The sequence below is a fragment of the Leucopleurus acutus genome (genome assembly GCF_964270905.1).
Source record: "Leucopleurus acutus genome assembly, chromosome: 5".
Taxonomy (NCBI): domain Eukaryota; kingdom Metazoa; phylum Chordata; class Mammalia; order Artiodactyla; family Delphinidae; genus Leucopleurus; species Leucopleurus acutus.
Genome location: NC_139147.1, coordinates 94,213,235 through 94,240,115, shown reverse-complemented (window position 1 = coordinate 94,240,115; position 26,881 = coordinate 94,213,235). Strand labels below are relative to the sequence as shown.

Genomic DNA, 26,881 nt, shown 5'->3' with positions numbered 1-26,881 from the left:
TTCACTGTATTAGGAATTAAAACTGAGAAATTGTAAACACAGTTATTCATGTACTTAATTACATGTTACCTTAAGCTATATTCTATGGTGGAAAAAAATCACTAAATTTTCCAAACACAAACGAGTAAGAAGTGTGGCATTGTTTTACGTGTCTGCAACTCCTTAATGTCTGGCTTAACAGGAGCCATCTGGATTCTCATATCTGCCTCTACAGCCCACCTACTACAACACTACATGTCAAGTAGCAGCTGGAAAACTCCACTCTACACTTATGACAGAAAAACAGTAACAAATAGCTAGTCTGGGTAGGCAGCCTATGTGAGAAGATGGAGCTCTCAATCTGAAATACCAGTGGTGAGAAAATCTGGTAGGGACATTTCTAACAAGACACAAAATGTCACCAGCCTCTCTCTCTAATGACACAAAATGCTGAGTGACAGGGCTGAACAATACATGTATGCCTACTGGAAATCATATTTACATTTTCAATCTCAAATTTGACGAATATGATGCTAATATCAGTATCTTCTAGATGTTTAAATAGGGGATCCACTGGAAAATATGAGACGTTAGTTTTTTTTAAAAAAATGGGGGATTAAAAAAGAATGAAAATCACAAGAAAAAACAATATTAAAACACATAGAGTACATTTTAAATGCCCTAAAGGAGAATTGTTGGGACCATTAGTGGATCCCTTCAGCAAAATATAGCCACACACCAGAGGTTTTGCTGGAGAAGATGAAAATAATTGAATAGGAAAATCTAATTTACCCACACATATGTGACCATTTAGAACCAACACAAACAATTTACTTTGAAAAAAAAAGTTTTGCAAATTCCTATGATATTGAAGTGAACTAAGTATAATGAACTCAAGCGTGAAATTATTAGCTTTGCTTGTAATGACAGAGTCAATGTGAAAACTTGCCTTCAGTGGTATCAGTACTTCTTTGCCTGAACTAGTTCAAATCCAAATTCATTTGCACTGTGATCAACCCTTCCTAATATGTGTATGGAAAGTCCCCACATTGTCTCATGGCCTGCCTAACTGCCTAACTTTTATGAATATTCTAGCCAGTCCAAGGCAGGTTTCCAGTACGAGCAGCACATACTGTATCCAGACATGAAATGGATGTCATCAGAGAGGCCACTGAGTCACCTCTCAGTAATTGAAAGGCAGCTGGAGGACTCCAGGGGGCAGAAGATTTGGGCTGAATTGTGGCTAGGGATCTAGGATACCAAGAGAAAGAGAGGGGGGAACCAGAAAATGAGATGAGGGGAAGTGAAAGAGGCACATTTCCAGATGGAGACATTTTATTTACCAACATGAATCAAAACAGATTTATACTTTCCTACCTCCATAGTGGATTTTCGTCTTACAAAATAGACTGGCTACCAAAATCCTTCATAAAATCTGCCTTGCCCTTTGCAGTGAGAAATAAGCAAAAAGTCAAAGGTTAAAAGGTCATGCATAAAATATTATATCCACCAAGATATGCAACAGTCTTAACTTCCTCACAAATCAATGATAAAACAGTAACTAATTTGCACTTCACTAGATTTTGTAGCACTTCAAGATTTTTTCTTCATATATTTATGGTCACATTTCACAAACAACAACGATATTGTAAAAAGACTATCCATTTTTTCTTAAAATAGGAAAACAAAACAAAGCCATAACACTTAAAAAAAATCAATCTGCAGAGCATAAACATTTTTTATAAGAACAAAAATTAAAACAAAATTAACTGATTCCAAGCCAAAATATCTTCAATATAAACTCTGTATGCTTCCCAAAGGAATTCTTAGCACTCAGATTTTTGGTTGGTTTAGCCTCTCTTGTATCTAGTGGTTTTTGTGTATCATGATTCCCAATTATTATACCAAGGAAAATTTCAAGGAAGACCTTCAAGAAAGGTCTGAGGTGGGATATAGTGCAAGTCACTTTCACATATACATTCATTTGTTATTTCATCCTCATAAGTAGGAAATACCCATCTTTCAAATGAGTGAAAAGGCTCTACTTTCTTTCCACTGATAAATGTATTGTATCATGACTTGGCTGTGTAGTTGCTCTCTGCAGTCCCTGAAAGTAGCCCAGATTGCAGCAGTACGAAGAGTGGCAGGAAGGAGGGCGAAGGTACACAAGTCAAATCAGAATTGGAGCTTCCTTGTATGCCAAAGATGTCCCACAGGCAGTGAAGGCTTCATATGAAATTAAGCCTGGTCTATTGTAACTTTAGACCTACTTGGAAGGCGATAATGAAGGGTGTCACCCAGAAGAGCATGAAGTATTTCCTCCGACCACAGGGAGCAGAAATGACCAATGTGTGTCTTGTCTAAGCTATTGAACTATAAACTTAGATGACTTTACTAGGTGTAGTCATAGTTTCTAATTATTGTGATTTGTATATGCATATAAACATCAAAATATTTAGGCCTTATATATAGTAATATTAATAGGTATTTTACCTCTTTCCATAAAATTACATGTGGATATAATTCTAAAGTTGTTTTTTTAAACCCTAAGGTAGTTTTTTTAAAAAATCATTATTTTTAATATTCATTACTGACTTTATTCTGAAAAATCTTGTCTAGCTATATATATTAACATTAAATAACTTAAAAAAATAAACAATACAGTACATTATATATACCAAAATAGCCCCATTTTAAAGCCATGTAAGTGAAAAAATTGAGTTTTCAAGAATAAACTAGACCCTCTAAAGGTATTTTTCATAATTTTAATATTAAATGTATCTTCTTTTCTGACTATGCCAAATATATACACACCACTCTTGGTAATTTGTATGAGAAGTATTCATTATGAAAACAATAGGTTGGTTCATTTGTCTGTTTTTACTTGTTCTGTAAAGGAAAATTTATTCTAAATCTAAATTAATCTGCTCCCAAAAGATCTCCACCAGGGAGATAGCATAACCAAAAAACTTAATGATGTACAGGTATCCAGTGCATGCAACCTCGTATTTTCTAATAATAGTGGTAGAAAGTAACTTTCAAGTATTATCATAATCCAACTGGACTTAGAGACAGCTATCACATAAAATTAACACTCTAAAGGAGGAAAGTCATTTGAGAAACTTGTCCTTGCTAGAACAGCTCTGCCAAAATTCCCACAGGAAACAAAGCCATCCATCCATAAAGAACAGAGGGCACTTGGTAGCCAGCACTGACCTTGAAGTGAACACATTTAACACTGTTCTTAATTCAAAGTAAACTCTAGCAAGTTGAAGAGCCCACATTTTCTTTTTACTCATTAAAGGTCATCCGCAGCTGGTAGAATTTCTTCACAAAGAACTTCTTGACGGAGGCAAGACCCAAAGCTATTTCCAGCTCCTAGCCCTGCTTTCTGCAGCTGTGGGTGTTAGTAGAAATTTGGTTAAAACAAGAACGGAGAGACTGGCTCACTTAGAGAACCAGATTCAGATGTTTTTGCACTTATGTTACTCAAAAGCATTTTTTAAAATTAAATTAACATAAAGTCTTCAGGGAATAGAGATTCCATAACTCAAGTAACGAGGGGAAATTAGTCACCTAAAGAGTGAATGTCTTTCCAGAGCAGGTGCAGGAGATCAAGAGGGGCTCAAGCCTTTTAGAAATTTCACGCCTTTACAGGTTTTGATCCAGCCACTTGATGTAACTATTCCTAGTCCGAATTCCCACTGAGAAGTTGGTAGGCCAGCTGGTGAAAATCATGCATCCGTGGAAGCCATCCTCAAAGTGATCAAGGGTCACCTCCACACCTGCACTCTCCAAACGCTTTGCATACATGATTCCATCGTCTCTTAGGACGTCGTGCTCACAGGTTAGAATATAGGTCTTTGGGAGGTGCCGCAGGACTTTCTGGTCTGCGATGAGTGGGGCTGAGCGGGCATCCAGCAGCTGAGGGATCTCCTGGACGATCCTGGTGTTGCCGGTGGTCTGCATGACAGGCTTGTAGTTCTTTGTAATGGATGCGGGCAAGAGGGATGTCCAGTTTAGATGGGCCCTGAGGGCAGCAGCCTCTTCCACATCAAGTGAAGTGTGATTGTTAACTATCATTGCCTGGACAAAGTCATAGTTGCCGTGGAAGTAGTCCACCCAGTACTTCACCATGACATAACGGGGCAGGATGGGGGTGTTCACATTTTGCTGATAAGAGGGTGTGTTAAAATCTAAAGCTTGAAGAACTGGATAAATTAAAGCTTGCACTTTGAGCTTGTTTTTTAGGTTGGCATCTTGATTAAACTGGAGAAGAAAAAGCGAACACATTATTTCATTTTGAATGGCTTCTTTTACAGAAACCATACCTTTTAAAGTAGCCCAGTGCTTTACCTTGACTCAATCAAAGGGGTATAAGTATTACATTTCTACCAGGCATGGTATTAAGGAATGTAGTTTAAAAAATAAATACTTCCCCATCGCCACCACTACCAGCACCCTTCAAGCTGCTGGATATTTACTGAGAAAGGTGTGATGTTTGAAACTCATAGTTCTGAGTGAACACTTCAAAGGTACATGATCTCTTAGGTCCTTAAACCTCCATCTAAATGGCAGCTAACTAGGTCACTGTGTTTCACGAGCAGCTAAACAATCTTCAAGGTAACGTTAGCCATACAATTTTGTTTCACACCGCACTTTAGAACCCATCCCAAGGGAAGATGCAACTGCTCTGTAAAAGCAGGAGGAAATGATCAGTTAATAGTATTATTAATGTGTGCCAAGAACTGTATATACCTCATATCACTAAATCCTGGCAACAGCCCTGCAATCAAATGGCATGAGCCTCATTTTCCTGAGGCTCAGAGAGGTAAGAGGACATGCCAAAGCCCCACAGCTCTCACAGCGGGGCCTGGATTCCATCCTGGTTGTGGCCAGTTTGAAAGCCCATGAGGCTCTCCCCACTGTACCAGGACTTTCTTCTTACCGCTTTGGACGTGTGGATAGCAAACCCACCAATGCCAAGCGGAGGACAAAGTTCTTTATTTATAGCAAAAGAGAAGAAATCAGGACATGACACAAATGAAAAGGCAGATGCTATCTGAGAATGCCAAAAGAAATTTGGAGGTCAGAAGACAGAGATGCTACTCTTAAATTATTTAACCCAGAAAAGGAAGAAAATGTACTTATCTTTGAGTCTACACAGCTGCCCAAAATTGGAGATGCTACTACAGCTAGACAGTTTTCAAAGAATTTAACCAGCTAAAGCTCAGACTAACTTGTATTGTAACATTTAAAGTGGATGAACCATTTAACTCTTTCTTTTATATTAAAAAAAAAATACCTTTGGGAAACACTTTTAAATATTTTAATTTGGCTCAAAGTTTAAGGAAACAACCTTAGCAATTGGAATTTAAGCAAAATTATCTTGTTTTGTAAGTCCAACATGGAAAAGGAGCAGAAGATACTTAATTTCCATGCATATCCCTGAGGAGTAAGGGAGCCCTCTAAAATGTTAGCCCTCCTCTCACATTACTCACCTTAATTGTAATCAGGGCCCTTCCAAGGACTCAGAGATTACAATTCTTTCAATGACCCCTCTTCCTACTTCAAAAGATCTCTGAGAGCTTGCCAAGTGCAGTCATCTGAATTACTTGGCCCCCAGGTGACCAGCCCACCCAGCTAGGCCTTTGCCATGCCTAGTGGACGATCTGTTGAACATTATCACATGCTCTCCGTCCACCAGCACCTCAGGGCTCTCTGTTACCTGTTGGCCCAGGGCAGCCGCCAAATTCCCACCAGCACTGTCACCAGAAACGCCGACTCTGCCTGGGTCAACTGAATACTTGTGTAAGACTTCTGGCTGCAGGAAGTACTTTGTGGCACGTATAACATCATGAATTTGCTCAGGAAAATAAACCTTTGGAACTAGCCTGTATCTGTGAAGACAAAAGTTGTATTCATTTAAGGACTTCACCAAGTCTTCAGAGGCCATTTAAAGTTTAAGGGGAAACTGGTTCTTTTGAAGCCAGAAACAAACAGGTAAGGAATTATAATAAATATAAAAATAAACCATCTTCTTGCAATTCAAATACTTTTAAAAAGTCATGATTTTGTCATAGTAATTTTTACTGTGGGCCACCAAACAAAATAAACAAAAACAAAAACCTACAACCACCACCAAGGCAAAAACAAAACTTTGAAGTAAAAGGCAGATGTTGATTATTAAAATATAGATAGACCCACAAAAGATTCTGGAATTTTATTTCTGGAAGTCAGTGTTCCGTTCACAACACCTCTGGGTTAGAAGGTGACTCGGCAGCACTAACCACTTCATTGGTCTCAAGTTTAATGAGTGCATGTGGTATTCTTCATGATTTACTTGATAAATATAGTAAAACTGTACTCCATTGAAGAGGTCTTGCCAGCCCGACATTAAACCCAAGCAATGTATCTGCTCTCTGGAAGGCTGGAACTAAAATGTCAGCTGTCAACCAGCAAAAGGGAAACCAAGTTTCCAGATGGCCCATGGCAGGCCTGCTGGGACACTTCTGGGGCTTCTCCTACTGCCCCACTTTGCAAGATTAGAGTCCCTCTGGGATCCTGCTTTGTACACTTAGTAGGATTCAGATTCCCTTAAGAGCCCCAAGAGCCCCGGTTTTGTCAAATGCCCCACCTATATATAATATCACCTTACAAATCCATTGGTAGTCTCGGCTTGAGATGCCCTCTCATCCTCCACACTCCTTACTTCTCACTCATCCTTTAAGCTTTCCTTGAGGGTTTGCCTTCTCCAGGAAGCTCTCCTTGACTACAACTCCACTTGCTTCTGGGGCTCAGCTGGCTACCATTCCTTGATACTTCTATGTGCTGGGGTATATTGTTCATATTGCCTCATAGTAACATGATTTCTTTCCGTAGTTCCTCTTAAGAGTGTGTTCTCCGATATCAGGGACTATGTGTTTCCAGTGTATATCTATCAATGTGCTGAGCACACAATCATGCATCTAGTAAAACTTTTCTGAGTATTAACATACCTTCATTTTGCAAGTGAAGAAACTGAGGCACAGAAAAACTACTTGATTTGTAAAATAAGCCAAACACAAATCAAAACAAGGTAGGATAGGAACTAATTAATTAAAACCTAATAATAGTCAGCTAGTACTCAAGTCTTTTGATTTCCAATTTGTAATGAGCATATTTATTCTCAGAAACTAGTTTTTTCTATACTACTCTATATAAGGTCATTCATTTCCCCCATCTAAATTCCAGATAGTTAATGAAATATCTTCACATTCTGGGAATTCCCTGGCGGTCCGGTGGTTAGGACGCCGTGCTTCCACTGCAGGCGGCACGGGTTTGATCTCTGGTTAGGGAACTAAGATCCCAAAAGCGGCACAGCGCAGCCAAAAAAGAAAACTTGACATTCTGTGCAGATACAATCAAATCGACAAATATTTGTGAAATACTTTGATAAGTAGTGAATGTAGATCTGCTCTTTCAGGAATGACTACATTTTTAAAACACAAAATGCAATAAGAAATTCCCTGAGTGGTTGCCCTATAACAGATAAAATAAGTTTTCTAATTTCTTTTTTTTTTCCATCTGTGATGATCAAGTAATCATCTGAAATATTTTTCCTCCAGCTGACTTTCACAATGTCTTAGTGAAGCTGCTGCTACTTTATTTCATTCATTAATAATGGGTAAAAGGAGTAGGAGTACACCATCTTGTCCAATAGGTGGAGTCATCTCATATGATTCTATTTACCCTCAGTTCTGGGATGAGGTCTCAATTTGTTACTTTCATATTACCAAGCTGAATTCTTAATTCTTTCAATGAAATAAGAACAAATGCACTGACTCAAGGTGTGAAAATAAAGGCTATTTTGTCTCAGGAAGATTCCAGATAGCATGATAGACTATCTTCCTAGTGGCCCAAGAGGTCAGAACATATTTTGCTAGAACACATATGTGAATCAAATTTTCAGATGTTGTTTCACAAAAGGTCTTAATGACTTTGAATCAAGAGGAACTCCGCAACGGGAGAGGCCACAACAGTGAGAGGCCCGTGTACTGCAAAAAAAAAAAAAAAAAAAAGAGGAACTGGTAATCTAAAACATATGCTACTACTTCAAATCTTATGAGTTGATTAATAACTGGCTCAGATAACAGAGTAAACATCCTAGTCCTTCTGGTGCCCTTGAAGATCTATCTCCTAAGCCCTCCTCCCCTTATCTTTGTTCATTCTGGAAACATTCTCTAGTTTTATACATTAAGAAGGGATACTATTTTCATGGACTGAAGGATGTAGTGAAACTAGATTTTTTTTTTTTTTTTTTTTTTTGCTGTACTTGGGCCTCTCACTGTTGTGGCCTCTCCCGTTGCGGAGCACAGGCTCCGGACGCGCAGGCTCAGTGGCCATGTCTCACGGGCCCAGCCCCTCCACGGCATGTGGGATCTTCCCAGACCGGGGCACGAACCCGTGTCCCCTGCATCGGCAGGCGGACTCTCAACCACTGCGCCACCAGGGAAGCCCTAGATATTTTTAAGATGAGCCTTCAAAGGAGCTTGAAATTGGCCTGAGAAGTATCACGAAGGTTCTGTAATATCATTATAGACACAGAAAACTGAGAGTCAGGAGGTGATTCATGAGTGGTGTAGTCAAAGAAAGCATGCATAAATACATTTATCTGATGCTTTTGTTCAAGGCTGTGTCCCTGCGAAGTACTGAAAGGGGATTCTGCCTTTTTTTTTTTAATTGTAGATCTTGAGTGAAAGCACCTGATGAATTTGTGGCACATACAGTCTCAATTTGCGCAGCTCAGTGCAGGATACATGACTCTGCAGTGTCAGCTTCTACCTACCTATTAGTGCAGGTGCCTCCCACTAGAAGAACAAAATTTGGTGTAAATTCAGGAATGAGGTTTACTCAATTTAATAAATATGTACACTCTATAAAAATTATCTTTTTCCTGCTAGGTGAGGTACCTCACCAGGTATTCACCAGGTACTCAAATCTCAGAGCAAACCTGTGGGTTTAAGGATGAAAACATGAGGCTCAAGGGGGATGCATAACTAGTCTACAACAGCTAGTAAGTGGCAAAGCTGTGATCTGAATTCACAACTGACTTCAAAATCCACATGCCGCCCCCTTTTAAAATATTCTCATTCTTCCAAACCCACAGCCTTTAAATGTATGTGTGTGTGTTTTCATTACCTCACCAAAGCAGTAAGTTCTCAAAACTGTAGATTTCTGACATCCCATAACTTCTCTCATGATTTCAATGTTTTTGCAATATTCTCAAAACAAACCACCTGGCAGAGTACCTGGCACATGGTACATCTTTAATAAGATATTTTTATTTGTCCCAAACAAAATTTTAGAGATTAATTTTATACTTTTTACATATAAAATATGTCATATTTTATTACATACTCTTATGGTGGGAAAAGTAATAAGCTATATGCCTTTAAAAAACATTTAAAAAAAGAAATTGTTCCTAACCCACCTACTCTTTGGGCACATCTCCAAGGACTGCCTGCCTGTATGCTCTGCATAGCTGAGAGTTTCTCAACTCTAAATGCACCATAGGATAATCTTGGGAACTTTATAATAAAACACTGAGGTTTGAGCTCCTCTACAAAACATTCCAATTTATTTGATCTGAGGTGGGGCCCAGCATAACTATATTTGAAGAAAAATTTCCCCAAGTAATTCTAATGTGCAGCCAGGGTTTAGAAATATTACTGAATCCAACCATACTGTCACTCTCCTCTGAACACAACTCCCTGTTCCTGTTCCCAATGCATTCTCTCCATCCCCTATGCCCTTCCCCCAGCAATTCCTCATCAAATGTTGCCATTCTTTAAGTCTCATCTCAAATGCCACTTCCTCCATGAAATCTTCTAAGAGCCCAGCCAAAAGTAACTCTCCTTGCTTGAAGCCCTCAAAGTCTCTCTTACAATAGGTCATAACAGACATGTCAACTTCCTCTAGGAGTAGACGGAAAGTCACACAGCTATGTACTAGAGTTCGATGTATACCCACCTGAAATAAGCAGCACCATTTCTACAACTTATTACTTTATTATCTACTTTGTTAGTGACCAGGGAGATGGAGCAATGCTCAGAAAGACTGACAAATTCTTCCTTAAGTCAAAGGCAGATACACAGCCCAGAGTTGAAGGAAAATGTGAGCTGCTTCCAAGACTATGGATGTGGAAGCCCTGAATAATACTAGTGTTCTAAGAGTGCTGTAAAGTGCATTCTCCCTCAAAATAAGCTAGCCTGGAAACACTGAGACAGTCTTCTGCAGCGGGCAAGGACACTGAGTTCTCGTCACGTAGTGCCAGTTAGGTGAAAGGTACATGTGATATTCCGGAATGAAATTATACTCCTATTTGATTCAGGAGTGAGATAAAATCACATTCCATTTTGGCCTTCTTTCGTTTTTCTTTTCCTTTTTCACTGTCTCCCAAGAAGAGCTCAGTAGATTCATCTTGAGAACATAAAAAGGTTAACATTCTCCTCAGTCTTAAAGAACCCATATCAGTAGGGGTTATCTGAAACAAAACAACAATTACAGTCAGATTGTGTTATTTGAGAGGGACAACTCCAGGGGAAGAATCTATTTATTCCTCTAATAGGTAGAAGCTTCCTTTCCATTAAAAGAATATATAATAAAATTACATAAAAGTGGAAAGACTGTGAATGGATAATTGTTTCTCTTTCCATTTGTGCAATGAGGTTTGTGCATAAAGATTGAGGAAGGGTCTTCCTTTCTGTTTCTGCAAAATTGGCTCTCGAAATAGCTTTGACTACCAGTCATTCAGCAAGGCAGAGCCCAGCTTAACAAAGGCTTGGCTGAATGGATAATAAGTACATTCAAAAGAACTGACAGATGTCAGGATGTGTCACCAAAATCCTAGGACTGACTGAACCTAGAATTGTGATCCGTGTAAATGATATGATGCTCTGACGCTGTTTACGAGTTAAGACTTCCTGAGACGTCTCTATGGACACGGCAGGGAGCTCCCCAGGCCTCCCCTCCCCAATTCAGATATAAACCTCGCCTTTAAGCTCAAGGGGGAATAGAGAGCCAAACATTCCCTCAGGTGGCTACAGAATCCCAAGCAGGCTTGGGTCCATGTCCATCGGACCTCCTTTCTCTGTGTGATTTCAGAAGCTGAACAGAGCTCTGGGCTCAGGTGTGGGCGGAACTAGGCTTCCCAACCTCGCTGCAGTGTGCAGCACAGGCTTTCTGTACAGCTCCAAGCCCCCCTCCCCCCAAATTCTAAAAGACCTAAACCACAAGAGAGAAACCAGTAGATTTTTTTTTAATGTTAGTAGAAAACAGAGCCAAGAAGACATTAGCTTAATATGTCTAAAAAGGATATTCATTAGTTAATGATAGTGAAGGAACTAAAACAACCTACTTCTTAAAAGAAGCCTCAATATTATCTTTCTGTAGCATTAATAAATTATTTGTAACACTGGCCTTTGGGTTTGCTAATAAGGTAGCCTGGACTGAGTAAAAGGAAAGTTTTGGACAAATTTTCCCTTTCTTGGAGGGGAACCCTGAGGAATTCAGTCTGCCCATCTCTCAGGGCTGCCCAGGTTGGGGTGAGGCATGAGGATTTCTGCGTGCTGGTCTGGGAAGAAGAGAAGGAAAAGGAGCAGAGGGAGAGTCACAGCTAGGTCACCGTGGCTCGTGTCTTCCAGAGTATCTTGTTTGAACAACTATTTATCGAGATGTGTGTTGTATTGTGCCTCTAGAAGCTCTGTGAGTTTGTCAGCTTGTACTCATCTAATTTTATGGATGAGCAGGACAGAGTCATAAAAGTCCCATTGCTTAAGCAGCAGACTAAGATACGTGGTCCAGCTTCTATTCTGTCTGTGTGAGCAACGTTCTTCTTTACAGCTCTGTCAAGTTTTAAGTTCTCTGTGCATAGTGCCGCCTGATATTTGGTGGATGGGAATAGGTCTCCACTGACACAAAATAGAGTTTTAGTGTCGTACAGACTTAGTTAAAAGCAAAACACAACTTGAAACCATTTTTGACAACCAAAAACAGCAATGTAAATGCCTTGTAGAATTTAATAATATCTGACATGCCTACTTTGTTATTATCTCACATTTTATCTTTTTGTAATTGAAGTATAATTGCCATACAATATTATATTAGTTTCAGGGGCACAACATAGTGCCATGATCTATGGCACTATGTTACATTATGACATGATTGCCACAATAAGTCGTTACCATTTGTCACCATACATAGTTAATACAGTATTACTGACTATACTCCCCATGCTGTACATTAGCATTTTATCTTTAAAAAAAAGAAATTAGGGGGCTTCCCTGCTGGCGCAGTGGTTAAGAATTCGCCTGCCAATGCAGGGGACATGGGTTCAAGCCCTGCTTCAGGAAGATCCCACATGCCACGGAGCAACTAAGCCTGTGCGCCACAGCTACTGAGCCTGTGCTCTAGAGCCCGCAAGCCACAACTACTGAGCCCATGTGACACAACTACTGAAGCCTGTGCACCTAGAGCCCATGCTCCAAAACAAGAGAAGCCACCGCAATAAGAAGCCCGAGCACCGCAACAAAGAGTAGTCCCCGCTCGCCTCAACTAGAGAAAGCCCACGCGCAGCAACGAAGACCCAACACAGCCAAAAATAAATAAATAAAATAAATTAATTTAAAAAAAAAGAAATTAGGGAGTTCCCTGGTGGTCCAGTGGTAAAGAATCAGCCTTCCAATGCAGGGGACATGGGTTCGATCCCTGTTCGGGGAACTAAGTAAGATCCCACATGCTGCGGGGCAACTAAGCCTGCACGCCGCAACTACTTTGCCCACACGCCTCAACTAGAGAGGCCACGGGCGGCAAACTACAGAGCCCACACGTTCTGGAGCCCACATGCCACAACTAGAGAAGAGAAAACCTGTGCGCCACAACGAAGAGCCCTCACGCCGCAACAATAGATCCTGCATGCCTCAACGAAGACCTGGCATGCTGCAACTAAGACCCGGCACAGCCAAAAAAATAAAAATAAATTAATTAATTTTAAAAAAAAGAAGAAAGAAATTAAATCTTCCTTTTTCCTGATGCCTTATGGTTCTAGTATTGTGTTTTATTATATAAACTACAGGTAAAAAGGTACCATATTATAGTTAAACTGCAATGAAGTTTATGAAAATAAACTTATGAATATAAACTTCCTTCCCAGATTATGTAAATGATTATGTAAATGATTATGTATCTTGGGTATGATAAGACGAACTCTTCCATTTATTTCATAAATACTTACTGTGCAATTATGTGTAAAAATAGCATAGTGTTGTAGGAGCTACTAAATAGAACTCATGGCCTATTTTCATACCTTGAGATCTTTGTCTACCTCAGTTGTTGGATCTGTTCCCAGAATCTTGAGCCAATAGCAGTGATGCAAACTCAGAAGTTCCAGCTCCTGGTGTTGCTTCATGTGAAGTGATTCCATCACCAGGGCTGCCCCCAACCCTTGCCTACCAGCTTCCTCAGATTATATCTAACCTTCCACAAGGCCACTCCCTACCTGAAGTAAAGCCATGACACCACTACCCACTCCTGTTGGCCTCAAGGATAAGGAGAAGCTGTCTCCAGACAACCTCCCTGCTAGGAGAAGGAATTCCAAGAGAACCAAGAGTCCACCATCCTTGTGAAGGCTCTCAGGATTATCCACCCTTATTTCTTATTTTCCTTAGTCATTGCCAGAAGCATAGGTCCCCTCATCTGTCTTCTCCCATATTTCATTCCCTTAATGCTCTCTGCCTCCTCCCATCCTCCCAAGCCCTCTCATTACACCACTTTGGACTTCCATGACCAATTCATTCTGTCCAACTAGGTTCTGCTCATCCCTAGGAGCTCGATTCAAACCCTTCAAACTAGGTAAGATCTTACCTACTCGATGCCTCCATTACTACTTCACATCACTTATCACATTTAATATTACTTGTTCAAGGTTTGATTTCTCATCTAGATTGTAAACTCCATGAGGACAGAAATTATGCCTCTCTTACTCACACTGTTATGCCACCAGAATTTAACACAGTAGCTGGCACATAACAGGAATTCAATAGGTGTTTATGGAATAAAAGAAAGAGGTGAGCAGTGAGAAGAGGTCCCAAGTTAGACCTCTGAACATACTTTCCAAGAGAAACATCGCGGTCATATGATGTTGGCTATACCTCAACTAGAGCATAGGTTATGTGGCTCTTTGTGGGCTGGCTCGCCTGGATGGATCCGAATCACCTTAGCTCATTATTTCTGCAAAGAAAAGTGCTGTGAGTTCCAAACACGTTGATAAATAAATTAGTTAAGTTGGACCTTTCTGTCCTATGACCTTTCTGTCCTATGGGCTAGAGCAATAACCCTTCAGTCTTGTCTAGTGATTTAGAATATCAGAAGCCCTTTTATCTCAAATGTCCAAACTGATTCTCATAACAGCTCTCTGAAATCATTAACCTAACTCAACGTGTATCTACTTATTAGCATACATGTTTAAGCCATATACTGGGTGCGGTGGGCCCAAAGAAAAGAGGACATGATTCTTGTTCCCAGTAGCTCACGTTGACATACACAGGAAAGAGTCCTAACCCCATTTTGCACGTGAGGTTAAGTGACTTGCCTGAGATTACACAGCCTTGAGTAATAGTAATTGCCCACTGCTGTGATGCTTATCTGCTGATAAACCGGATGCTACATTGACAGATTTGGCGCAGTGGAAAGTGAAGATGAAAGCACGGCCCCTCTATATTTTAGTTCTTTTTTAAAAAAAATTTTCTTAAAAACACCCTATCCAGTGGAGCAGTGGTTAAGAATCTGCTTGCCAATGCAGGGGACACAGGTTCAAGCCCTGGTCCGGGAAGATCCCACATGCTGCAGAGCAACTAAGCCCATGCGCCACAACTACTGAGCCTATGCTCTAGAGCCCATGAGCCACAACTACTGAAGCCCGTGTGCCTAGAGCCCGTGCTCTGCAACAAGGGAAGCCACCACAATGAAAAGCCCACGTGCCACAACGAAGACCCAATGCAGCCAAAAATAAATAAATAAAATAAATAAATTTATTAAAAAAACCACCCTATCCATCCTTTGTTTTATGATAAGCACAGACTTAAAAGAACACCTGTTTCACTGGAGACAGATGCTAACAGGTGGAGAAGGGCATGTAGGAAGAGCTAAGTCATGTTACCAGTTGCTTACATTAGCCCTGGAGGATAAGGCTTGTGTGGAGAATCCTTATGGTACCAAGTAAAACAAGTCCACCTTCTCTCCTTTCCTCAGGACTTTGAGGAGCTGGAGCTACACAGGAAACCACTGAAGAGGCCCTGAGACCAGCTCACCAGCACCAAGCTGCAGGGCCTTGCTCCATAATGGAGTTCAGCTGCTTAAACAGCCCTGCCTTCCTCTGGCCAGCTACCCAGGCCAGATGATACAATCGTTTACTTGAAGGTTCCTGCATTATAAAACTGCATCAAGGGCCCTTGAGTGATCTGGGAGGCCCAGCTGAGGATCCAGGGAGGCCGGAGAGCTGTCCAGAGTTGTCCAGTGCCACATTTGCAGAGGAGGAAGCCACAGCATCACTCTGATTCTAAGGCTCCCATTCACAGGGTCAGAGCTGCCTAAATGACTTAGGAGACCAACCCTTCCAAGGAACTGGAGAAGCAAGGATTCTCTTAGGCCTGCGATCTGGAGTAGGGGCAAGAAGGAGATGAGTTATGAATGGGAGTGCAGCTGGCAGAGAGAGGCAGAGGTAAGGGGAGAGCTACATAAGCTCAGGGCATGGAAAGTGGCTGATGTTGCCATAACCCTGTCACTCAGCATCATCAGCTTCCTTCAATATTAGTTTGAGGGCTTCCCTGGTGGCGGAGTGGTTGAGAGTCCGCCTGCCGATGCAGGGACACGGGTTCGTGCCCCGGTCCGGGAGGATCCCACATGCCGTGGAGCGGCTGGGCCCGTGAGCCATGGCCGCTGAGCCTGCGTGTCCGGAGCCTGTGCTCCACAACGGGAGAGGCCACAACAGTGAGAGGCCCGAGTACCGCAAAAAAAAAAAAAAAAAAAAAAAAAAAAAAAAATATATATATATATATATATATATATATATATATATATATATTAGTTTGATACTGGGCCAAAGAAGCATAGGAGCCTGGGGAGTGATTCCACCTGGCTCAATTCCCCACTCCACATATGTGACTAAGTAGCTATGTGACCTCTTGCAGGTTACTTAACTTTTTGGTCCTCAATTTCCTCATCTATGGGGAAAATATCAAAATACTTACTTTGGATGACTTATACGAAAGTTAAGCAAGACTCTTTATGCATTCATTCCATAACTACGTATTAAATGCTCTTTTGGTGTTCTGTGACTAATTTTCAACATGTGTGTGTGATGGGGGAGGTGCCCCACACCTCCAACAAGCAATGCTCTGGACACCAGCTGGGTGTCCTACAGTTCAACTCAATTCTGACAATATCTACCTGGAGATAGCAGCAGATTCCACAGATTAAGGGTTCAGTCCTGCAAAACTGTAGGATCACCCCCAACCTCAGACACCAGACGCAAACCCAGGTTGTCACCTATGCTTTTCCCCAAGCTATAGATTGGAGGTTCCAACAATCCCCTCCAACTCAGGATGCCAATGGTTGTTACTGTACTTCTGACCACCTGGCTATAAATCAGAGGTTCCCAAAACCTCCTCCTCTGGTTCAATTAATTTGCTAGAGTGGCTCAAAGAACTCAGAGAAATATTTTACTTACTAGATTACTGATTTATTATAAAAAGAATACAACTCAGAAACAGCCAGATGGAAGAGATACGAAAGTCAGGGTAGGTGGGAAGGGGTGCAGAGCTTCCATGCCTTCTGGAGGGGCACTACTCTCCCCAAATCTGCATGTGTTCACCAACTGGAAGCTTTCTGAACTCTGTCCTTTGGGTTTTTATGGAGGCTTCATTACCTAGTTATGATTGATTAAATCATTGGCCAATGGTGATTGATAAAACCTCCAGCCCATCTCTCCTCCCCAGAGGCCAGCAGGGTGGGAAAGTCCCAGCCCTCTAATCACATGGTTGGTTCTCCTGGCAACCAGCCCCCATCCTTAGGTGCTTCCAAAAGTCACCTCATTCACATAACAAAAGACACCTTTTTTTTTGGCCATGCAAGGGGGGTAGGGGCGGGATAGTTCCCTGACCAAGGATTGAACCCTTGCCCCCTGCAGTGGAAGGGTGAAGTCTTAACCACTGGACTACCAGGGAAGTCCCACAAAAGACTCCTTTAACTCTCTGAACACTTAGGAAATTTGAAGGATTTGGGGAGCTGTGAGCCAGGAACTTTGGACAAAGATCAAGTACATGTGAAAAATACACTTTGGTCATCTGAATGACCAAATATATATTTGTTACAAATCACAATATCATAAATTTCCACTATCTGCCAGGGACGTTTCCAGACACTAATGATCAGCAATGAACAAAACAGACAAAAATCCCTAAAATCTCTGCCTTCATAAAACTTACGTTGTCTATTTATATTCAATACAATAAATACATAAGAAGTTATATATATAGTCTGTCAGATGTTGATGATAATTTTGGAGAAAAATAAAGCAGAAGGGAAGTGGACTGCAATTTTAGGGGTGTCAAGGAAGGCCTTGCTGAAAGGATGATACTTGAACAAAGATCTGAAGGAGGAGAAACAATATATACATAGCACCTGCACAATACCTGCCACGGAATTGGTGCTGTGATTTTTGTATTACCATCACTGCAATCATTATAATTATTATTCACTTTCTTCTTAGTGTCCCAGAAAAATAGCTAATATAGAACTGGTAGAAACAACTCAAAACACTGATATTAATATTAATACTAATAGTGATAATAATAGCTACATTAACTAAGACTGGTTGAACACACTATTATTTACAAGGTCTGAATTACAGAACCTAACTCCAGGAGGATAACTTCTCCAACTCTTGGTGTAGGAGAGATTCTCTTAAAATGCTGATTGGTTTTTAGATTCAAAAAGGCAGTAATCATGTATAGTACTGTCTGGAGTACAGTAGTACAGTATCTTTATTTCAAGCCCAGGGTGTCCGGAAGCAAGTGTAAAAGCAGCGGTGAAGTAGCTGGTACACTGCTAAGAAGCACCAAGTGATAACGATTGTGTTTGTTGGACTTACGAACAAATTGGACTTAGGAATGCGCTCTCGGAACTTAGGGGACTTAACAGTATTTCCACTTAATTTTAAATGAGTGGATCTGATGGAATAGTAGGAATTATCTGGTATGTCCATACTTCCTTTGCTTTCTCAGCACTTGTGAAGGTAAAGTGAGAGAATTAACACAGAAAACAGTCACACTATACAGGAATTTTTTTAACTTCAACATCAGTTGAAATTTATAGTGGTAATTTTTAGAATATGCTTTTACTTGGCTGTCTAAGAAAAAACCTGATGGAAAAAATCCCTTCTCTCTTATGCTTTTATCATAGTTTATTTCCACATAACAGCATAACAAAATAATCTTTCCCTTTAGGGTTTTTTCTCCTGAAATTCCATGAGCACTGTCTGACCTTGCAGTTCACAAGGTTAATGATTCAACTATAACTTATTAAAGTTAGTTAGCTATACTTTAATTCCTCTTGAAAGGCATTGCATGGCTTTCTTACACTTCAATAGTCTAATAATACAGAGCTATACTAAAGTAAAAAAAAAAAGGCAGTAATCAAACTATATACTATAAATAACTGATAATATATTTCTCTTAATTTCAGCTAATTCCGTTTCCAGAAGGTTCCAAAACTAAAATAAAATGATAGTTTGAGGCATTATAAAGCTAGTTCAAGAAATTCTAAGTTACAACAGAAATCATTTTCTGTGACTTTGGGAAAATCACTTCACCTCTCTGGACTTTCATTTTACACTCTAGCACTTGTAAAATAAAATAACTAGATGGTTATCTAGGATTCCTTCTTAAATGTTTTTCTATGACTATTATTAATTACTTACTCAATGGAGACAATGACAGCATTCAATTCCTCAGCCATTGCTTTACACAGTTCATCATAATACCTGATTTCTGAAAGAGACAAAGGAGCAAACACTCACTATAAAGCAGTTTATTTAATACTGTCCGTTCTTAAATTCTGCTAACTATGGATTGTTTTTGGACTTGGACTTAAGTTATTAATAATAAAAACAATAAAAAGTAAATATGAACATATACCTCATTAACAGAGCTACATGTACAAATGTAAAAAATTAATCTGGTTTCTCATAAAATGCAATTACTATAAAATAACAGGAAATCCATATTAGATTACCTTTGAATGTGTTTTTAACTGACTAAAAATTTATTTCATAATGGACGATATGAAGTGCATCAGATTCATTCTGATTTTGTAGTTCTTCAAATGTATGCCTTTCCAGAAATCACAGAAAATAAGAAGTTTCCGCCTTAGAACCAAAAAATTTTTCTCTTTTAACACCATCATTTGCTGTGATTCAGAAAAGTCACCAATCTGAAGAATATGGTATTCCGTTTAAACCAACACAGAACAAATAGAATTTTAGGAAGTCTTAGCATTTCTTAGAAAGAGAATCCACAGGTTTGCAGTGACAGAAGAAATTTTAATATGTAAAACTTTAATCCCTTAGGCTGTTCTTTTAATATATTAATGTTTTTATAATATATTAAGAGCTGGATTGCGTCAACAGAAAGCCAAATACTACCTTATTTATAGGTTTTCCAAGGCAGTCTAAGAACCAGAAGTTCAATAACTACATAAACACCTGCACACCTACCTCCAGCTCTTCCTCTGGCAGAAGTGATCAGCCAAAATTATGTGGAAAAAGCCAGGCTGACCCACAATCCATACCATTCCTGGCACTTACACTTCCTGGCCTCTGACGTATTGATACTATCTCACCTGGCAAGTGTCCAGTGCTACAGATGCACCCTTTTCTAGGGCAGAGACTCTGTCTTACTCAGTTTTGTATCCCCATCACCAAGCACACATTAGGGTGACCAGAGGTCCAGGTTTGCATACAACTCTTTGAGTTTTTATACTGAAAGTCCTGCACCCTGGGAAACTACTCAGTCCTGGGCAAACCTACATATTCAGTAATCATCTTCTGGAAATGTGAACGAATCAATGAATAAAAGAATAAATGATGAATATGGAGTTAAATGAAATGAGATTACTAGAAAAAGTTATACTTTTTGGCCTTTGTTGCATTAAAAAAAAAAAAAGACAAACTAGAACAAGTTGCCATCGCCTTTAAACTTAGGGGATGCCAAAAGCTCTGGGCTGAAGATGAGAAAGTAGCGCCATAATAACTACAAGCAGAGATAAGGCCCTTATTTCCTCCTTAGTATGCTTCTCACTAGGCTGCTCCCCTTGGCTGCCTGACTTTTTTTTTTTTGCCTGACATTTTTAATGTGTGATCTGTTCATGAAAGTTTTCCAATACCAAAGAGAATGTTCTTGAACTTTGCAAGGTCGTTTCCTTTTAACTGTGGCGTATGTTTTATATTTTCATCTTTGTTTTCACAAGCAGATGAAATGTTGATGAGTTAACTTGTATTCAGAAATACTTGTTCTATTTCACAGAAAGGTGTCTCCAAAACGCAAGTTGGCATAGAGCTACAGATAATGGCCTCATATTCTGGCCCAGGGAAACTTTACCTTGTTTTGGTGCAGAAAGCAACTTCAGTACTTCACAATAAGTTAGTCTAGGATTTAGGTTACAGGAAATATTTTCAAAACAGTCTGCCTGAATCAACAAAAAAACAAGCAAAACCCTTGATGTAGGGTAGCTATATAATCATATAGGGTAGCTATATAATCAATCATCCAAACCAGGACCCTTTCAAGAATGGAAAGGGGGGGCACTATGAATAATTTTGCTGAGACAATAGGGATAACTGGGACTGCCAGGGGAAGCAAGTCCAATGGCTCCCTTCTCCTTACCCAGTAAGAAAGTCACTTCAATCACACATCTCTGTGGGCCAGCTACAACCCCAAACAACCTGAATGTGACCAGGACATACTTGCACTTGCCAAGGCCCAGCCTCCTCCGTGAATGTAAACAACGCTGCGTTTCAGCGGCTCTTCTGGCTTTGCAGAGCCTTCAAACACTCTGACTTCCACACCGTCAAAGTCAGTGTCTGTTACTTTCACCTGAGCAGACGACCATGCACTTTTCTTGCCAAAAGAAATGATGATGAAGTTCAGCACGAGCAGATGATGGCTGAGGCCCAAGTAGTGTATCAGGTTACTCTGCAGGATGAGGGGGGAATGAGGGAGAGTGTGTGTCAGCTAAGTTATCACCTGAGCCACACTCACCAACCCTTCAGTATTCGAATTCTTGCAAGCAATTGCCGCTGCCCTTGAGGACTCACTGGCTACTTTTAATACAATAACAAATCATATTTACCTTTCGTTTTCAGAACTTTGAGAGTATTTTCATCTGAAAATATCAGAGTAAATCTCCTTTGATCTTCAGATGGTCTCTGAGAGGGAAATCTGTCATCAGTCTCATTTTATCAAGAAGGTTTAGAAATTAGCTGAACTTGCCCATTTCGCTGGATAAATGGCAGTTCTGCGACTCAAACCTAGGAACTGTGAATTCCAGGATTCAGTCCCTTCCTCCGACCCCTGCCCACCCTAAATCAGCACATCACAGTTCCAATAACATACTAGGAATGGAGGAAGAATACTTTATTTGAATACAAATAGAAGAGAGGAGAGTTTTATATTTACTATAAGTATTTTTAGAGTGTTTTTAAGCTTATATATTGAAGTGTGTCTGGTTGTTTTGAGAGTAAGAGAAAGGAATGAGTGTGTGAGAGGGAAGGAGCAGAGTCAACTGCAGTCCTGGCAGACCAGCTCAGACACAACCAGGAGCTTTGCAGAAATGTACAAAAAACATGCAGCCTGTTGTCTCTTCCCTTCTGAGCCCTGAGGGCATTGAGCTCTGCATTAAGTGTTCACAGGAAGTTATCTGGTTGGAGAGGAGACCCAGGCCATCCACCCAGCAAAGCCCCTGTGGAATGTATTCCCTCTTTCTACTTCTTATACAAGCTCTTCCTATTGAGTACACTTATAAAACTGACCTCCCTGCAAGACCTACTGGCCATGTTTCAAAGTCAGAGAATTAGAAGCCATCTGGAAGCCCGTGACTAGTTAAGGTAGAGAGGCCCAGAAGTGTCACAGAGTGATTAGAAACCTTCCCGGCACAGGCGCGTGAACTCAGATACTGTATCGCCTAGTGGCTCTCAAACCTTGAAGGGGAGCAGCTGGAGAGTAACAGTGCCCTTCTGTAGAACATGAAACAGAATGCTGATGATTAGTGAAATATTTAATGCCTTCATAAGATCAAGAAAACAATGTTCCTAATAGAAATGAGAACTGTATGCAGTCTGCAATACACCATAATACAGCTTCCCAGCATGTACATGGGGCACACTGGTATGCCTTGAAGAGGATACAGATGTGCTGTGACACTGATCCCCTCAGCCCCTGGGCAGCCAAGTTCCTGAGTTGTTTACCCCAGTGTCCCATATAAAATTGTTTACATATGCCCTGCTGTGAAGAGTTGGAAAGACTGCATTATAAAACCATTAGCGAGTGTTCATGAAAAACAAGAACAAGAGGCAATTTATCTAACCATGAACAGCTTTTCCAATAATTCTATTAATATTCATTTGCTGGAAATATAAGCAACAGGAAAGCAAATGAATATTAAGAAAATAATTCAATTTCTATATGTACAATTGACCAATTTATTGAAAAAGTTAAAACAACTGTTAACGTTCTCGATACGAAACAAACAAATGTGAGTGTGTGCGCGCACCCTAACCACAAGTTTAAGGGTTTAAGGTCTTTGGCAAATTGGGAAAAAGCAATCATCACTTAAGTTTTGTGGTAACACGTCAGTCTAACTTGGGGAATATGGAGATCTGCCAGGGCATGGCCGAGAATGTATTCACTAAGATTTCTAGAGTTCACACAATAAACCCTTGTCAATTAACAGAGAACACGCAAGATCCATTCCATGTCTCACAGGCCAAGTAGCTTGATAGGCATCAAATAATTAACTATGAACAAAGACATGGCAGGCTTGGCTCTGTTACTTTTTGAACTACATTTTTTGTTTTTAGTTAAATGAAGACTTCATTGAATATATAAGACAAATCATATGAGTTTCTTCAACTAAAGGAAAGCTGTAAAACAAGTGAGTTGTCTTTACAAGGCAGATTAGAGAAGAGTATTCATTTTCATAGAATCCACCCCGGGTTTCCTTTACGTGTACTGCATGCTCTGAGTGCATGCAGACTTGCCTCAATCTGCCCATACCTTTCCAGAAGCACCTCTGCTGTATTAGCTTATGAGCACTTGCATTAATAGAATTTCTGAACAACTATCTGCATTGTTCACAACATTGACAGGGTGGTGTGGGAGCAGAAGTGCTGATTGGAGAAGGGACAGTTTGTTTATGAAGGAGAAAAAAATAAGCAGATGGGTGTAAGAAAGGCTGGATGGGTGGGAAAAGAAGAATCCAGAAAGGTATTAAAATAAAATTGTGCTAAGGTTTGGAATTGTATTGATAAATTAGAGAATGAAAAATCATTATCCTGCAGACAATAATGACTTTGTTTCAAAATTTGAAAATGAAGAGAAACAAGCAGTAATCTGTCATTAACCAATTTATCGTTACTATTATCAATAATAATAGTTATCACTGCCTGAGTGCCTACAGTATGAGGAGAGGTTGTTGAATTCTGGCTACAATTCTGTTATTTTCCTCCTTGTGAAGAAGAGAGAAGAGAAGTTTAGAGACTAAGTAACCAGTATAGAAGCTGGATTCCTGGAACTATGAGAGGGCTGCAGGACATACAGAATTACCCTAGAGATGCTGGTTGAGAACAGTGTGGGCCCAGGAAGCTGCTCTGAGTCCTATCCAGGATAGGATGACATTCATATGTGTATGTGCTGCCATGTGGCATGATAAAACTGTGAATGGTATCTAACTTTTTTCCCTAATATCCGTTTCCGTTAGCTCCTCTTACTACTCCCCTCCCATCCCTACTGTCCAACAGGTAAAATCAGTAGCCAAGCCTTTATGTAGTTGTTATTTCAGGGAAGGGATATGAGAACAAATAGCAAAGAAACAGAAATGTCCTCCTGCTTTTGATTTTCAAAAGCCTATATCCTTTGGAGAATTAAAAAAGACATTGATTTAGGAGATTACATGATGAGTAAGAAGTCTCCTAGAATAGGAAGTGATTCTCCGAGCTAGGTGGTGGAAGAGGGGAGGAGAAATTATTAGAGATGAAATGAGGAATGAACGGATTGATATCTGAGATCCAATGAAAAAAGAACCTTGGGACACAGCAACCCTCAGATATGTCTATGTAATCTGAGAGCAACAGACATGTACCCCATGCCCAGACAGAACCGTGGAAAAAGGCAAGACTCTAGGGAAGAGTGACCGCAAGGTATGTTTAGGAAGGTGGTGCCTCAAATGGCCTCAGAGAGCCTCCCTCAGGCTCCAGCTTGTGCAGGAGCAGCAGAATGACTCCATGTGTCCAGAAAGGCATAAAAACAGGAAGGCTGCATGAATGTCTTGCAGATGGGTCTGAGACAACTTCTCCGTTATCCGTGGCCCACTACATGTTCTCAAGGGTCTAACAGGAATAGAAGAGAGCACTAATGGACCTGAAGGGCTCTTATAAATAAGAACAAAGGATATCCCAGGGCAACTTGTAGGAACCAAACACCATGGACCAGGTGGAATATGAATGTGGGCTAAGGATGAGTACCCAGATGGCTCCCCCCATGCATTATGCATCAACATCACATGAGACACTTCAAAACCTAAAAGAAAACAGTGATGGGGGAATACCTAAATTCACTGGAATTAAGTTCTACCTAAAGAATGAAGGCTCAAAATATAGATCAAGTTATATTTCTTGCATCCTTGAGTTTGTGAAATGAGATTCAGATCCACCCAAGAAACATTCTCTAGTTAACAAAGTTTCCTGAAACCTATTTAGAAGTAGCTGGAAAACTCCAGTAGCATAAAGAAGCAAGCCAAGTGTTAAGAATTTCACAGGTTGCGAACTGACCCAGTTTTGGCTAGATGAAGTACTCCAGGACAGTACTAGAGGTCTTAAAACTTGCCCCATAACCATTTCAGGCTCTAGAAGGGAATTCTGCCTGAGGAGGTGGAAGGGATGAAGGGTACTCATTACACTTCAGTAGAACCAGATACAGCAAAATAGGTGGCCACTGGCTCCCTACCCAGGTCTGATGACCAAAGGTCAGAGGACAAGCAAAAATCAAAGGCAGCCAAGCAGAATCTATACTCTGCTTATTAAAATATGTTCGTTGTTAGTTTATAAATGGGGTTGTTCTCTGCTAATTCATTCACCATACAAATTAGAAAATCTATTCAACGGGCAGGGAAACTTAAGGGGGAGAAAAAGACCATCTTCTGGAGCTGAGGGAAACAGAGGAGAGCCAAGACTTGTAAATGAATAGCTGACGTTAGTTAAGCAATACAAGCTTAGTAAGAGAAGCCTAGATAAAGGGTTGCACAAGCCCAGAGAAGGAAGGAATTACTTGTGTCTCTTCGTTCTGGGATGAAATCCGATACGGCATCTATTCTGAATCGTGCCTTAATAGAAGACGAAGTGCGAGTAGCAAGGAAAAGGATAGGAATCCAAGATGCCAAAGTGTCGGGCAAGTGTTATAATTCAAATGCCTATGGGAAGAAAAGCTAAGTAAGGCAAGTGTAGGCAGGGGGAGCCGGCAATAAAAGGCTCAGTCTAGGAGGCAGGTAGGAAGCCAAAGTCAGCAGCACAGACTGCAGACTGAATACCTGGTTAAAAGCCCAGCTCCCCCGCTTTCCAGCAGTGGGGTCTTGGGCACGTTCTTCACCCTCTCTGTGCCTCAATTTCTCATCTGTAAAACAGAAATGACATGCTAACTGGTTCAAAATACTGTTGTGAAGCTTAAAAAAGTAAAAACCCCTAGAACAGTACCTGGCACATACCAAGCCTTCTATGAGTTGGTTATCATTACTGTCACACCTCTGATCTGGAAGATCACTGCATGAAGAAATGTGAGCCCAGGGACAGAGAGCTCAATGTTTCCAGGGAAGCTGAGACGATCATTTTCTCCCATTGTGTACATTTGTTACTAGGACCCCAATGATCACCAAGTTCTGAAATTACTACAGGTGAAAAAGATGTCAAATATTTCTTTCTAAAAAGTTCATCTGTGTGCTCATGTCAAAGTGGGAGGGAGAGGTGGGGAAAAGCCATAGTACTCTGATATTCCATACACATCAACAACTTAGCATGTGGTCAAATTTCAACATGAACCAACCACATTAAATAATTAGAGCATCTACTATAACTCACTACCTGCTTCGTTTCTCACATTCAAAGTTTTGTATTCCATGCCAGTGGTTTCCCAACTTTTCCAGTGATGGCCATTTCATTCTGTCAAGCAGCTTTTAAATTCTCCCCTCCAGATTCTGCTCTATTCCTGCCTATTACAGGAAAACAATTTCATAGAACACTTACCTGTATGAAAATTTATGGTCACATTTTTTTAAACATTGTAAAGTTTGAGTATACTTTAAAATGCAGATTTATTTTTTTTCTATTGGTGCACAAATTATATGACCTTCACTTAAGACCACTGTACAGATCACCTGTGATTCACTAATGCAGCGCTTTTGTTCTACAAACAACCTCAATGTTTGCGCCAAGGAACTATCAAAAGTCAAGTAACTATAATTCAACAAGTGTTAATTAGGCACCTACTGTATGTAAAGATTCTGCTACATGTTACAAGGATACAAAGATGGGTGAAAGATGGAC

The 26,881-nt window shown here is 40.3% G+C and overlaps 1 protein-coding gene across 1 annotated transcript in view; it reads right to left on the bottom strand.

Annotated features, from left to right (window-relative positions):
- Positions 1-3,630: 3,630 nt before the first annotated feature.
- NCEH1 (neutral cholesterol ester hydrolase 1) overlaps positions 3,631-26,881 on the bottom strand; it is a gene marked incomplete at its 3' end in the record, with an annotated part of 61,781 nt that continues 38,530 nt past the window's right edge. Inside the window, exons 2-5 of the mRNA XM_082839896.1 lie at positions 21,038-21,266; positions 18,995-19,064; positions 5,708-5,879; positions 3,631-4,248 (exon numbers count right to left, since the gene is read on the bottom strand). Coding sequence (XP_082696022.1) covers positions 3,631-4,248; positions 5,708-5,879; positions 18,995-19,064; positions 21,038-21,266 — 1,089 coding nt within the window. The remainder of the gene's footprint in view (positions 4,249-5,707; positions 5,880-18,994; positions 19,065-21,037; positions 21,267-26,881) is intronic.